The sequence below is a fragment of the Pleurodeles waltl genome, chromosome 1_2, assembly GCF_031143425.1.
Source record: "Pleurodeles waltl isolate 20211129_DDA chromosome 1_2, aPleWal1.hap1.20221129, whole genome shotgun sequence".
Taxonomy (NCBI): domain Eukaryota; kingdom Metazoa; phylum Chordata; class Amphibia; order Caudata; family Salamandridae; genus Pleurodeles; species Pleurodeles waltl.
In genome coordinates, this window is record NC_090437.1 from 780,097,930 (window position 1) to 780,109,490 (window position 11,561).

At 45.3% G+C, this 11,561-nt stretch overlaps 1 protein-coding gene across 2 annotated transcripts in view; it reads right to left on the reverse strand.

Moving 5' to 3' along the window:
- The window catches only part of TMEM192 (transmembrane protein 192), a 357,863-nt gene extending 348,778 nt beyond the window's left edge, over positions 1–9,085 (reverse strand). The window contains exon 1 of one of the 2 annotated variants that reach the window (XM_069243904.1): positions 8,904–9,085. In XM_069243904.1, the coding sequence (XP_069100005.1) occupies positions 8,904–8,918 (15 nt within the window). In that variant the 5' untranslated portion in view covers positions 8,919–9,085. Of the gene's footprint in view, positions 1–8,449; positions 8,621–8,903 lie in introns of those variants that run through there. The other variant, XM_069243895.1, reaches the window with a different exon arrangement.
- Positions 9,086–11,561: the final 2,476 nt, after the last annotated feature.

Sequence of the window (11,561 nt, forward strand, 5' to 3'; positions counted from 1 at the left end):
TCTCCGGGGCTGTGATGAGGGTTCCATTCACTAAACCTGTGGAGATGGAAATAGGGGGGAGGTATGTTGATGGATGTTTCTTATTGTCCCCAAATGCACCAGCTAATCTGCTAGGACGTGATCTCATGGCAAAATTAAATATGACTATTCACTTTGAAGAGGATGGGACTATGATCTGTTCAACACCTGGAGTATCTAGTACACACATCATGACAATGGTTACACACCCCCAAGATGTTAACCAAATTAGAGCCAGACCTGTAGACATTTTAGCCTTTACTAGAGCAGTGTACACCATCATAGCAGAAACACCAGAACTGACAGGGAAACTAGTTGAATTACCCAAAAACTTCCTCTTTAGACGACAGGGCCCCTGTTTTGAAACATTAGACAAAAACTCATTCTGGAAATAGAGGCTCTAGAAGTGTCCCCCACCTATGGGACCCTGATGGCAAGTGACCACACTGGTGTGATGTGGGCATGTGTCATCTTTTATGATCCCAACATGCAGGTGGGCGACATATCAGATGACCAGTTGTTTGCTGATGACTTTAGAAGGACAGAGATTGTTTTGAAAAACAGTGTACCTTTACGCACACACTGGAGACAAGGCCTGTGATACCAATAAATGTCTCCAGTCCTAACAAAGATAATGACCTTGCGCAGGTACCCTCTAACTTATGGACAAAAGGCCCTTATGATGTAGGCCTCGTCCGCACAGCAGTACCATTCAGAATAACTTTGAAGGAAGGAGCAATACTGCCAAGAGTGAGACAATATCCTCTATCCAAAGAAGCAGAGGAGGGCATTGCACCTGTTATACAAGCATTGGTGGAGCAGGGAGTCATATACCCAGGTGTATCCCCCTGCAATACCCCAATTTACACTATAAAGAAGGCCAAGGGAAATTTGTGGCGCATGATTCAAGACCTGCGCCCCCTTAATGACATAGTGATACCAGAATTCCCTGTAGTACCTGATCCTTCCATCATCCTAACCAACATACCCCAAGATGCTACGTACTTTACAGTCATAGACTTGAAGAATGCATTTTTCAGCATTCCCCTGCACCAAGACAGTCATTATTTGACTGCATTTTCCTATCGTGGTTCACAGTACCTATATTCCAGATTACCTCAAGGGTACTGTGAGTCCCCTAGTGTCTTTAACAGGACGGTCAAGAATGACCTCACCAATTTTCAATGTGACAGCACAGTGTTGCAGTATGTTGAAGACCTACTGATCTGTAGTCCAGCAGAAGAGCAGTGTAGAAAGGACACTGTGTCCCTGTTGTGCACCCTTGCTCAAAGAGGTTACAAGGTAGACAGGGACAAATTACAGTATTGCCAGGAAGAAGTTAAATACTTGGGGCAACTACTATCAGCATCAGGCCGCAGAGTTATGCCAGGGAGAGCAGAATCCATTCAGCAGATGACAGAACCTGAGACTGTGAAAGGAATGCAGAAGTTCCTAGGCTTATGTAATTATGTCAGACAATGGGTTTTTGACTACAGGACTTTAATATCCCCACTGCTTGCATCTATCAAACAGGCAAAAACACAGAAAGACAGGATAACATGGACTACGGAGATGAAACAAACCTTCAGCAAGATAAAGACAGATATAACAAATGCACCAGTGTTAGGAACACCAGACTATAACAAAGAGTTTTTTCTTTTTTGCCACTGTAATGGACAGGTGATGACAGCTGTCCTCACCCAAAAGTATCCTTTAGGCCACAAACCAATTGCATATTTTAGTGGCCTACTTGATTCTGTCATGAAAGGTCATTACCCTTGTGAACAAGCACTAGCCACAGCAGCCTTTGCAGTAGAGAAAAGTGCTCCCATTGTCATGGGTGCACCCTTGATACTGTATGCTGAACATGCTGTGTTTGCAATAATTCAGAAAGCTAAAACAACACTAACAACACAGAGAGTATCAGGCTATGAGATAATATTATCATTACCATCCTTGAAGGTGGTTAAATGCCACACAGTCAATCCTGCTACCTTCTTTGCACACCCCATTTCAGACACTGACGATGATGCCCATGATTGTGCCACATATACTCCAGATGAGTGTAGCCAAGCAACAGAAGACCCCATTCCAGGTAGTGTTGTGTATTTTGTGGATGGATCTTCCACAATAGATCAGGACACAGGGGTAAGACATACAGGTGCTGCAGTGGTGAGAGCGATGCAGCACAACTCTTCAGACACACTGCAGATAACTGAACAGATAACTTTGCCATCTCAATATTCAGCCCAGGCTGCTGAAATTAGTAGCTTTAGTGGCAGCCCTCAAACAAGGGGAAGGAGAAACAATAACAGTATACTCTGATTCAGCCTATGTTACTACAACAGTGCATTCCAGCATTATGCGGTGGAATAGACGGGGATTTCTCAAGTCTGATGGAAGCCCTGTCATGCACCGCCCCCTTTTAGAGGACTTGATACAAGCTTTAACACTGCCACATGCAGTTGCAGTAGTGAAATGTGCAGCCCACACTAATGCTCAGGATTTTGTGTCCCGTGGAAATGCCCTGGCTGATTGGGCAGCCAAAGATGCAGCAACACGCCCTCTTAGTGATACACATACCACAGTTTTGTTAGCTAGTGAAACATTGACATCTTCAGACTCTTTGAATGCATCCAGACATTACACAGAGACAGCTCACCTGCATATAAGAGAGATACAAGAAAATGCACCAGAGCATGAGAAACAGTTGTGGGAAGCCAGAGGATGCACACAGACAGGAACAGATTTAATATACAGACAAATATCAACAGGGAAGCCGGTCATGCCCCAAGCATTGCTACTGATAGCTCTAAACCAGCTACATCTTCCTTCACATACTGCTAGAGACAATATGTCCCTCCAAATACGCCAGGATTGGTTTGTCCCTAACTTACATGAGATGATTACAATGTACATACACACCTGCACAGTGTGCCAGCAGTATTCACCAAATCCCACATCTAAGGTAATAGCTTCCACAATACCTTGCCCACAAGGTCCCTTTAAGGAACTGCACATTGACTACATTGATATGATTGACAGATGCAATCATTATCGCTATCTGATAGTTGTAGTCTGCCCATTCTCAAGGTGGATTGAAGCAGGACCTTGTGTTCACTGTGATGCCAAATCTGCTGCTAATTTTTTGATCCGTGAGGTAATACCGCGATGGGGTGTCCCTGAGGGGGATCAGATCCGACAATGGCACCCATTTTGTCAATAATATCTTTTCTCACCTCACCACCTTGTTAGGAATAACCCATAAATTGTCCTCAGCTTATCATCCGCAAAGCAATGGAATTGTGGAGCGCCTTAATGGCCTCCTCAAGAACAGAATAAGTAAACTATGTGTGACATTAAAGAAGAAATGGCTATACTGCCTCCCTGTGGCACTCTTTGCTTTGAGAAATACCCCAGGATCAGATCATCATTTAACTCTGCATCAAATAGTGGCAGGTAGAACAATGAGCACATTTGTGCCATCAACTAGACATAAATTGGAGACTGAAAGTGCACCCGAAGTTGTACAAACTGAAATGAATGAATACATGTCTGAGCTAACCAAAGTTGCAAAGTTCTTCTCTAAACAGGTTACACGTGCAGCCAAGAAGCGCGCCAACTCATCTCCTGCAAAGGATCAACAAACACCATTACCTTTGGGAACTTTAGTATATATTCGCAATTGTGTCAGAAAGTGGAAGGACTGCAAATTCAATGGACCCTTCCCAGTGACAGACAGCACAACTACAGCAGTGAAAGTCCAAGGCCACAAACCATGGTACCACCTCCAGGATATCCGCCTGGCCCCAACCATGCCATCCATTCCTTTGGACACAGAGCAGGAAAAAGAGGGGGGAGAACAGGAGAAGCAACCGGAGTAAAGCCTCCCTCTAAAGCTTCAATCTTAGACAATTCTTCTTTTCAGTTATGTATTTTATGTTTGTTTTTCCTCCTCGTTGCACTGATATTGCTGCTTTTAGCCCTTGGATATTTTAATTTTTTTGATCCTATATCAATTATTACACGCATGCGTAGAACTGTTGATAATGATACTGACCATCACCCTCTCCATATTGCTTTGTTTGACAATGTGTGGTATCAGCACATGCACAGTATAGGCACATCCACATCCAACACCAGTTGTTATGTATGCTCTCTCATCCCCCATGCTACTGGAGTAGATAACTTGCATCTCCCTAAAGAGGTATCCCCAAACATTACACATTGTCTCCTGCACCTATTTTTATGCAGAATGAGAGCACAGCTACAGCCAACTCACGTTAGTCCTGCTACTGCACGAGTTAACACAACTATATTTGACACCACCCCAGAAGTCCTACAAGTCCTCACAGAAAAACAAGGGATAATGGAAGAGATATCAAGAATGAAGGAAGCAGGGCAAACAATGTTTCACCCAGATTGGGAAAAATGGGTATTACGTCGAGGTTTTTTTGGAAGGTCTTACCCATCATCTGAATGTAGCATGGGCAGTGGCATGGGCAGTGCAGGGGGCCCCCAGGGGCCCCACAGCACCCGTTCCCGCCATCCTGGGTCTGTCGGTGGACACCACCAGAAACAGGCTGGCGGGAAGGAGGTCGGAATCCCCATGGCGGTGCTGCTTGCAGCGCCGCCATGGCGGGTTCCCTGGGCCAGCGGGAAACCGGCGGGAAACCGGCGGGAAACCGGCGGCTCCCCTTTTCCGACCGCGGCTTTACTGCCGCGGTCAGAATCGCCCAGGAAGCACCGCCAGCCTGTTGGCGGTGCTTCCGCCGCACTCCGCCATGGCGGTCATGGACCGCCAAGGTCAGAATGACCCCCATAGTCTCTTGTTGTGCAGAAAGATAGATATGGTGAATGACGTCAGTGTAACTTACCCACCCATGAGGCCAACAAGTGCATGTGCTTCTTTCCAGAGGCACCTCATTATCTTATCTGTACTGCTTGTAGTTGCTTACGTCAATGGTGAACTCTTCACCACAGTTTTTTGAGTTTTTTACAGTATAAATGCTACTGGTGTTTGAACCAGAACTTTGAACTTCAGTCATGGCCTCTATGTTGAGACTGCCTGTTGTTCCCAGCTGAAAATCGATTAAACCTATATTATTGTGTCAAATTGATCTGTCTCATTTTGTTAACAGATTTCCCTCTAACACAGTGGCGGAGATTCAATGGACTGGTGCCGGGAGCAGATTTACTGAAGAAGCCTTTACCGGTGGACCTTTGGGAGGTAGGAGTGTGAGGATGTTACAGTTGATTCGATAATCCTTTCCTCCGTCCACTTTGAGGTCATACGTCAGGGCTTGGAATGATTTTATTGAGTCAGTGATTTAAGGAGAGATGAGGGACCTTACATGTCCTGGTATAGGAGGGAGGATGTGAGTTGTTTCATTATGGCTCAGATTGACATGGGATTGGCAGTGATGACCATCTCAAGTAAGATGGCAGGTATTTCCTTTTTCCGGTAAGTACTATTGGGATTATGATCCTATGGAAGGAGAAATTTGTGGAAGAATTATGGCTGGTTGGGTGAGGGAGGGGGGTACGTGGTTTGATCATAGGCGCACTATTTCCGGGGAAACGTTGAGAGAAATTTTGAGGGTTTTGAACTGGGTTTGTTTTTCTGGATAGGAGGTGGCTTTTTCTTCTTTGTGTGTGTCATTGCTTTATCATGGGGCTCTTAGAGTTTCCGAGTTATTGGGTACAAGATGTTTTTGTGGTTTGCAGCATTCTCTGGTAGGTTTGGTTGAGGGTGGGATGAAGTTGTGGTTGGGATCATCCAAGACTGATAAAGTTTTTAGAGGTCAGGGGTGTTGTTGAAAGCAACTGCTCCACCAGATTGTCCAATGACCTGCCAGTTAGTATTTTTGTTCTCTTTTTTGCCTAGGGGGAACGAATATATGTATTTATTCATGAGGATGGTTTTTTTTAAAGTTCTTTTCAGTTTACAGCAGTTTTGAGGAATGCATTAGGTAGGCTGGGGATATCACCAAAAGTTTATGGTACACATTCTTTTCAGATTGGAGCAGCCATTGGTGCTAGAAGAGAGGGTAAGAGTGATAGGTGGATCATGGATTTTGGTTGCTGGAGTTTTTAAACGATATATTAGGTTGGGTCATTCTAATGTTTAGTAGGAGGTTTGAGGTTTTAATCTTTGCAATGTTCTTTGGGTAATTTTGTTTCACTTTTCAGATTGTGTGGTTGGTTCTCACACGGAAGGTTCATCTGTGTGGATCGTTGGGCACTCGTCGCTGGGCGGTCAAGCAAGCTGATTCGAGACCTTTTGAGCGGCAGGTGGGACTGGATGGGTTGAGAGTGAAGATCTCTTGGGATGGAAAGAGTGGTATGAGGTCGAGGGAGCTGCTGGGTATTCTTTCGACGAAATTTGCAGGTGGGTTTTGTCCATACTTGTTAGTTTCACACCTAGGTGAGAACAACTTGGTACAGTTATCAGGTATAGGTTTACTCAAAGCCATGAAGTTAGATCTTGATAGATTGAGATCCAGTTGGTTGGGTAAACACATTTTATGGACTTAATTGGTACCTAGGAGATTTTGGACATAGGGTACGTTTATTGGTTGTAAGTGTGAGTAGGGTGGGGCCTCGGGAGGCTATAAATAAAGATGAGGAGTGGGCGGCCTTGTTTGGCAGTTGTCACACCCCAAGGTGTCAGGGTGTGGCTTTTCTGAGCCCCACCCTCCCTCTCTTAATTGATGTTTTGGGATTTTGTTGTTGTTTTTAGAATGATTTTCTGTTTATTTAGTTGGTCTTTATGAGTTCATGTTTTGGGTAAGTCTCATTCACATATTTTGTTCCGAAGTTGGCATTGTTTTTTTTATTGATTTTAATAGGGCAGGTCAGTGTTATTAGATGTCATTGTTGCTAGTAGAATGGTCTAGTATAGGCAGAGATGAGAGACATTTTGGTGGTTAGGAGGGGGTACAGAAACACCATAAGGAGAGGGCAAGGATATTGAGATGGTCCAAAGGGATGGCGGGTCAAGGGGGGACAACAGGAAGGGGACACTAGGGCACAGGGGTACTGGATTTGAGACAAGGTTGATCTGGGAAAGGGCAAAGGATTTTTCATTAGAGGGTGGGATGGTGTTAGGTGGAGTTTTATGTATTAGTGAGGACATGATTTAGTGCTGTTAGGCTTTACGCCAGGGTTGTTTTTTATGGTTGCCAGACCTGCTCTATTAAAGCGGCCTTTTACCCCTTAATCATGTCTCAGCGTGTTGTTATTGTGGCCTTTTCACCCGATTGAGAGATGAAAAGGTTCTGCAGGGAACAAAGGCTATGCAGAATAACACACTCAGTCCAAAATACAAAGGGCAGTATTTTTTTTTTTATAAGTGATGGGTTCACTTTTCCATAACGAGCATTGATTTATATTTAATACAAATAAGTGTAGCTTTTGGCACCGCTTTGGGAGTGAAGATGTGGTAAGACGGAGGAAAAAAGGATTATTGGTGGGGGGGACAAAAAACACCTTGTAACAGGTTTTCTGAGTGGTGGGTATGCAGAATGTGTTAGGAAAAGAATGTGGTTCAGTGCATTATGGGTGGCAAAAAAAGACTGTGGGGGGATAAGCAGGGCGTTTCAGAGAGTTGACAGTTCAGTTGCCAGGAACTATAAGGTTTATATTGTTGAATAAAGTTATGGTTTATGGGCTGGGGAAGGAAAACACTTGATTTTGATAATTTGGGTGGTCTTTTAGGGAAGCGGGGGTGTTCTTTTAGGGGCTTAAGAGAAATGTGTAGGTTATTTTATTGTACAAAAGGGCTCTCAACTCGTTGATAGGCTACAGGCCAAGGTGGTTTATGGTTCTAATGCACAATTTAGCCATTAAAGCGGACTTTTCCACAGTAACTTCTATATTAAGAGTGGTATTTGGAGTGCACTGTTTAGAGCAATTTTTCGTAATGAGTTTACATTTTTGAGCGAACTCCGTTACATAAGCCCTTGTTCTACATCGATTTTGATAAGCGTTTACTCTTTTCAGTAAAATCATTTGGTATGTTATACTACTGTCAAAGGTCACATGACCTTCCTTCAGGTGTGATCATTCGAACTGTGTTACAAGTGATTATGAGAACTTTAAATTCATTGTAATCGCCTGTGCTATTTAGTTAACTGACCAACCTCGCAGCGCATCGCCCCTGAAGTTAAATTAAATACATTAAATGCGAATTCTATGGGCATTCATTTGTATTTCGAGACAGGCACGACAAGTGAATTGCACTGTAGTCAACTCGCCCAATGTCATGCGGAAAACCTAAAGACAGTGCTGATCTTTTAAGTAACCACAAAGGTGCTTAGGTAACCACAAAGCATGTTGCGAACTGTAGGAAGTAAAACTAAATTTAGAATAGAAATGAAACTACAAGTCCCAGCATGCCAGATACTGTTAGCTGAAAAAAGAAACCTGCCTGTAATGATGCTGTCACGAGTAACTTGACAACCATGATGGTCGTGTATGCCCAGCACGACTGGGAAGGTTGCTATAAAGGCAGCAGAACATGCTCCCTTCAGAGGGCGCAGAGTCGTGCAACAGCACTGTGTCACGAAACGCTCCAAAGGTGCTGGCGACGGGGGCAGAGAGTGTGTTTTACACTGGGACGCCCACGCCTCCTCCGTTACGCCGTGACCAGGTGTGCCCGCCTCCGTCACCAAGCTGCCTCCCGCCTGCTGCACGTGACCACAACCAAAACCCCGCACCCACCCGTGGCGACTGGCGGCAACAAAGAGGAGAGCATGCAGCGACCCTCTTGTGCGGGCTACCTAGGCTCTGCCGCCATGTGCCACTCTCCTTCACAGGCACCTTTACACACACGGGGCTGACCATCCCCTTAAACCGGCAGCGCGGAACGGGGAAGCACTCACGTGCTGCGCTGCCATCCTCCGCCTCACTCTGGTCTCGGTGACTCCGTACCCATGTGCAGTACTGTCTCCCTCAGTCAGCGTGAGCAGATATCTGGCTCTGTGTTACCGCCTCCGCCTCCTGTCATCGCACAAGTCCCTCCCCAAACCCTGCCCGCTCTGGGCCACGGCCTCGTCTGGCACGCGCTGCACGGGAAGTCACGGCGGCAGGCCGGTAGCACATGATGCTCCACCCGGAAGCCAGGTCTTTAATCACCTGTGTCATGTGTCTTCACTCTTACTCTGCGTATACGATTGTTACTGTAAATATTTGTCTTCCAAAAAGTATAATAGAACACGACAGGATCTTTCTCACCCGCATTTTGCGGGTATTGCAAGCTGTTTGTTTATCTTCACTCGCCTGAGAAGCAAAATGTGTCTCTGTAGGCTTTAATGGAGTCGCCCGTTTTGACCCCGTAGATTACCACCCTTAAAAATAAATTAGTTCCCTTTGTCCTTAAGACATACGTGCCCACGTTTTAGAACAAGAAAGTGAGAGCTTTTTTTAAAGTGGGGAATGTATTTTCCCCTTTAACCTAAATTGAAGCAGAGGCAACTCTAGGCGAAAGACAGCTAAAATAAAGCAGTTTTTGGCTTAAAAAATTGGGAGTCTCCCTCCCTAATCAGGCCTGTTGTATGTATGGTAATAATATCACTCTCTTAAAATCTTTATTGATGGTGCTATATCTCTCAGTCCAAATCGTATTCTGCTTACACTTCTATTGTATATTTTGCATGAGATTTCTGCACTTTCAGTTTGTAACACTGCAGCTGTTCAGACAGGCCAATGCATTTCTTTGAAGGCCAGTGTTTAGTTCTACCACGCATCAGGGGTTGTACTAACACATTTTAGTACTTGTGTCCGCATCACCACCCTAAAATGCATTTGTCACTCACTATAGTACCCCTGGGAGAATGCTGCAATGAGGGAAGCATGGTGCTAACGAAGCAGCACTAACTAGCCAGTGGTGCGCGTTATCATTCGCTTGCAGCTTTGAGCCTGCTACTGTGCCAGTTGCTGCAGCTACCTGTCAAATTCTAACACAATGTCACTATTAAAATAATCCTGAATGCCCTGAGCAGTCTGTTTTTACATTAAGTGGCAAGCAGGCAGGCTTGGGCTTTACAGGTAAATCAGCCTGCCCTGCTTGGCCTACCTTTGAGTCAACTCTGGGAGGCAGTAGCGGCTGCATAATGCAAGGAAGGGGGGTGGCGGGTTGCGGACGGAGACAAGGTAAAAAAAAAAGAACTTACCTTGCCTCTGTCCCTGCCGTCTCGCGTTTCTCTTCTTCCGGTTTCCCAACATTTGCTGCTTTCATGCAAAACCTTTCATGAAAGCAGCACCAGGACTGGTATGAGCATCAGTGACTGCAGCTCAGACACAGCCCTGGGATCTGTGCAGTTTCTCCAGCCCGGCTGGGAACACAGCCAGGCTGAAGAAACCTAAATGCCCATGTGTGTTTTCCTGGCCTCAGACGGCCGGCCAAACACAAATGCGCCCTTAAGTGCACTCTCCCCACCATCTGTGGCCCAGCTCTGCCCCTCCCTGCACTGCTGGCTGTGCCAAAAGCAGAAAAATAAAATGATCTATTGTTTTATTTTTCTGCTTCTGGCACAGCCAGAGGGGCGATGCTCCTTTGCCATAGCAAAGTAGTCGCCCCTCTTGGGAGGATCAGCCAGCAAGTGGGTGATGCCAGGGGCAGCACCTTGCCTGTAGTTTTCCACCAAAGGCACAGCCCCATTGGTGACTTGCAGTGCACATGCGCTTTGCAGATTGGTCCTAGGTAGACGCACTGGTGGGCTGCAGATTTGTATTCCTTTGCCGCACCTGCCGTGCAAACAAGTGGTTCCTTCTGGGCTGCGCAGCCCTGCGTAGTGTTGTGAGGAGGTTCATGGTGAAGGATACTGTTGTTTTCCCGCAGCCTAGTAGCCTTTTGGGACCACACCTTTCTCAGCCCCTCACCGGCTTGGCCCCATAATGCAAGGGACTTGCCAGAGATCGTTGATGTCTCTTGATGAATGAAGGTCAAGAGTACAATCCCCAAAAGACTTCCATCCTTCACTGATGGAAAAACTGTGGGCCATTAAATTGGGTAACATCAACATGTAACAATAGCAGCACTTTGAAATGCCAAACTAGAATACAAAGTTTTACTGCAAAATTAATTTGCAAGTCACAGATGAAAGGTTGTATGTTGATCCATACTGAGATCAGACAGCTGTTATTTAGCCTAGGTGACCAGTTGCGTTTTATTTAATGGTGTTAAAAAATATTAGAAGGTACAGTACACTGGGGCAGGACAGAGGAAAACATCAGAAATCCAAAAAGTGCCCCATGTCTGGAGTGAGTGGTTTAATCCAGGTACTGAATTGCTTTTACTAAAAAAGATTTCCATTTTGTGCCAAATGTTTCTTAATCCACTGCTCGTGATATTTTCACTCAAGGTGTCACACATGAGAGACGTGAATGTCGGTCATAGATAACCTGAAAACAAAGAGCTGTCACTCGTGCATACTGAAAAATTTGGTAGCTGTGTATTGGGCTGGGGGCTTCAGCTTACCTCCACGTGTAAGGGTGTTTTTTTATTTTTTATTGTTTAACCTTCCCTGTGGGTTTATGTT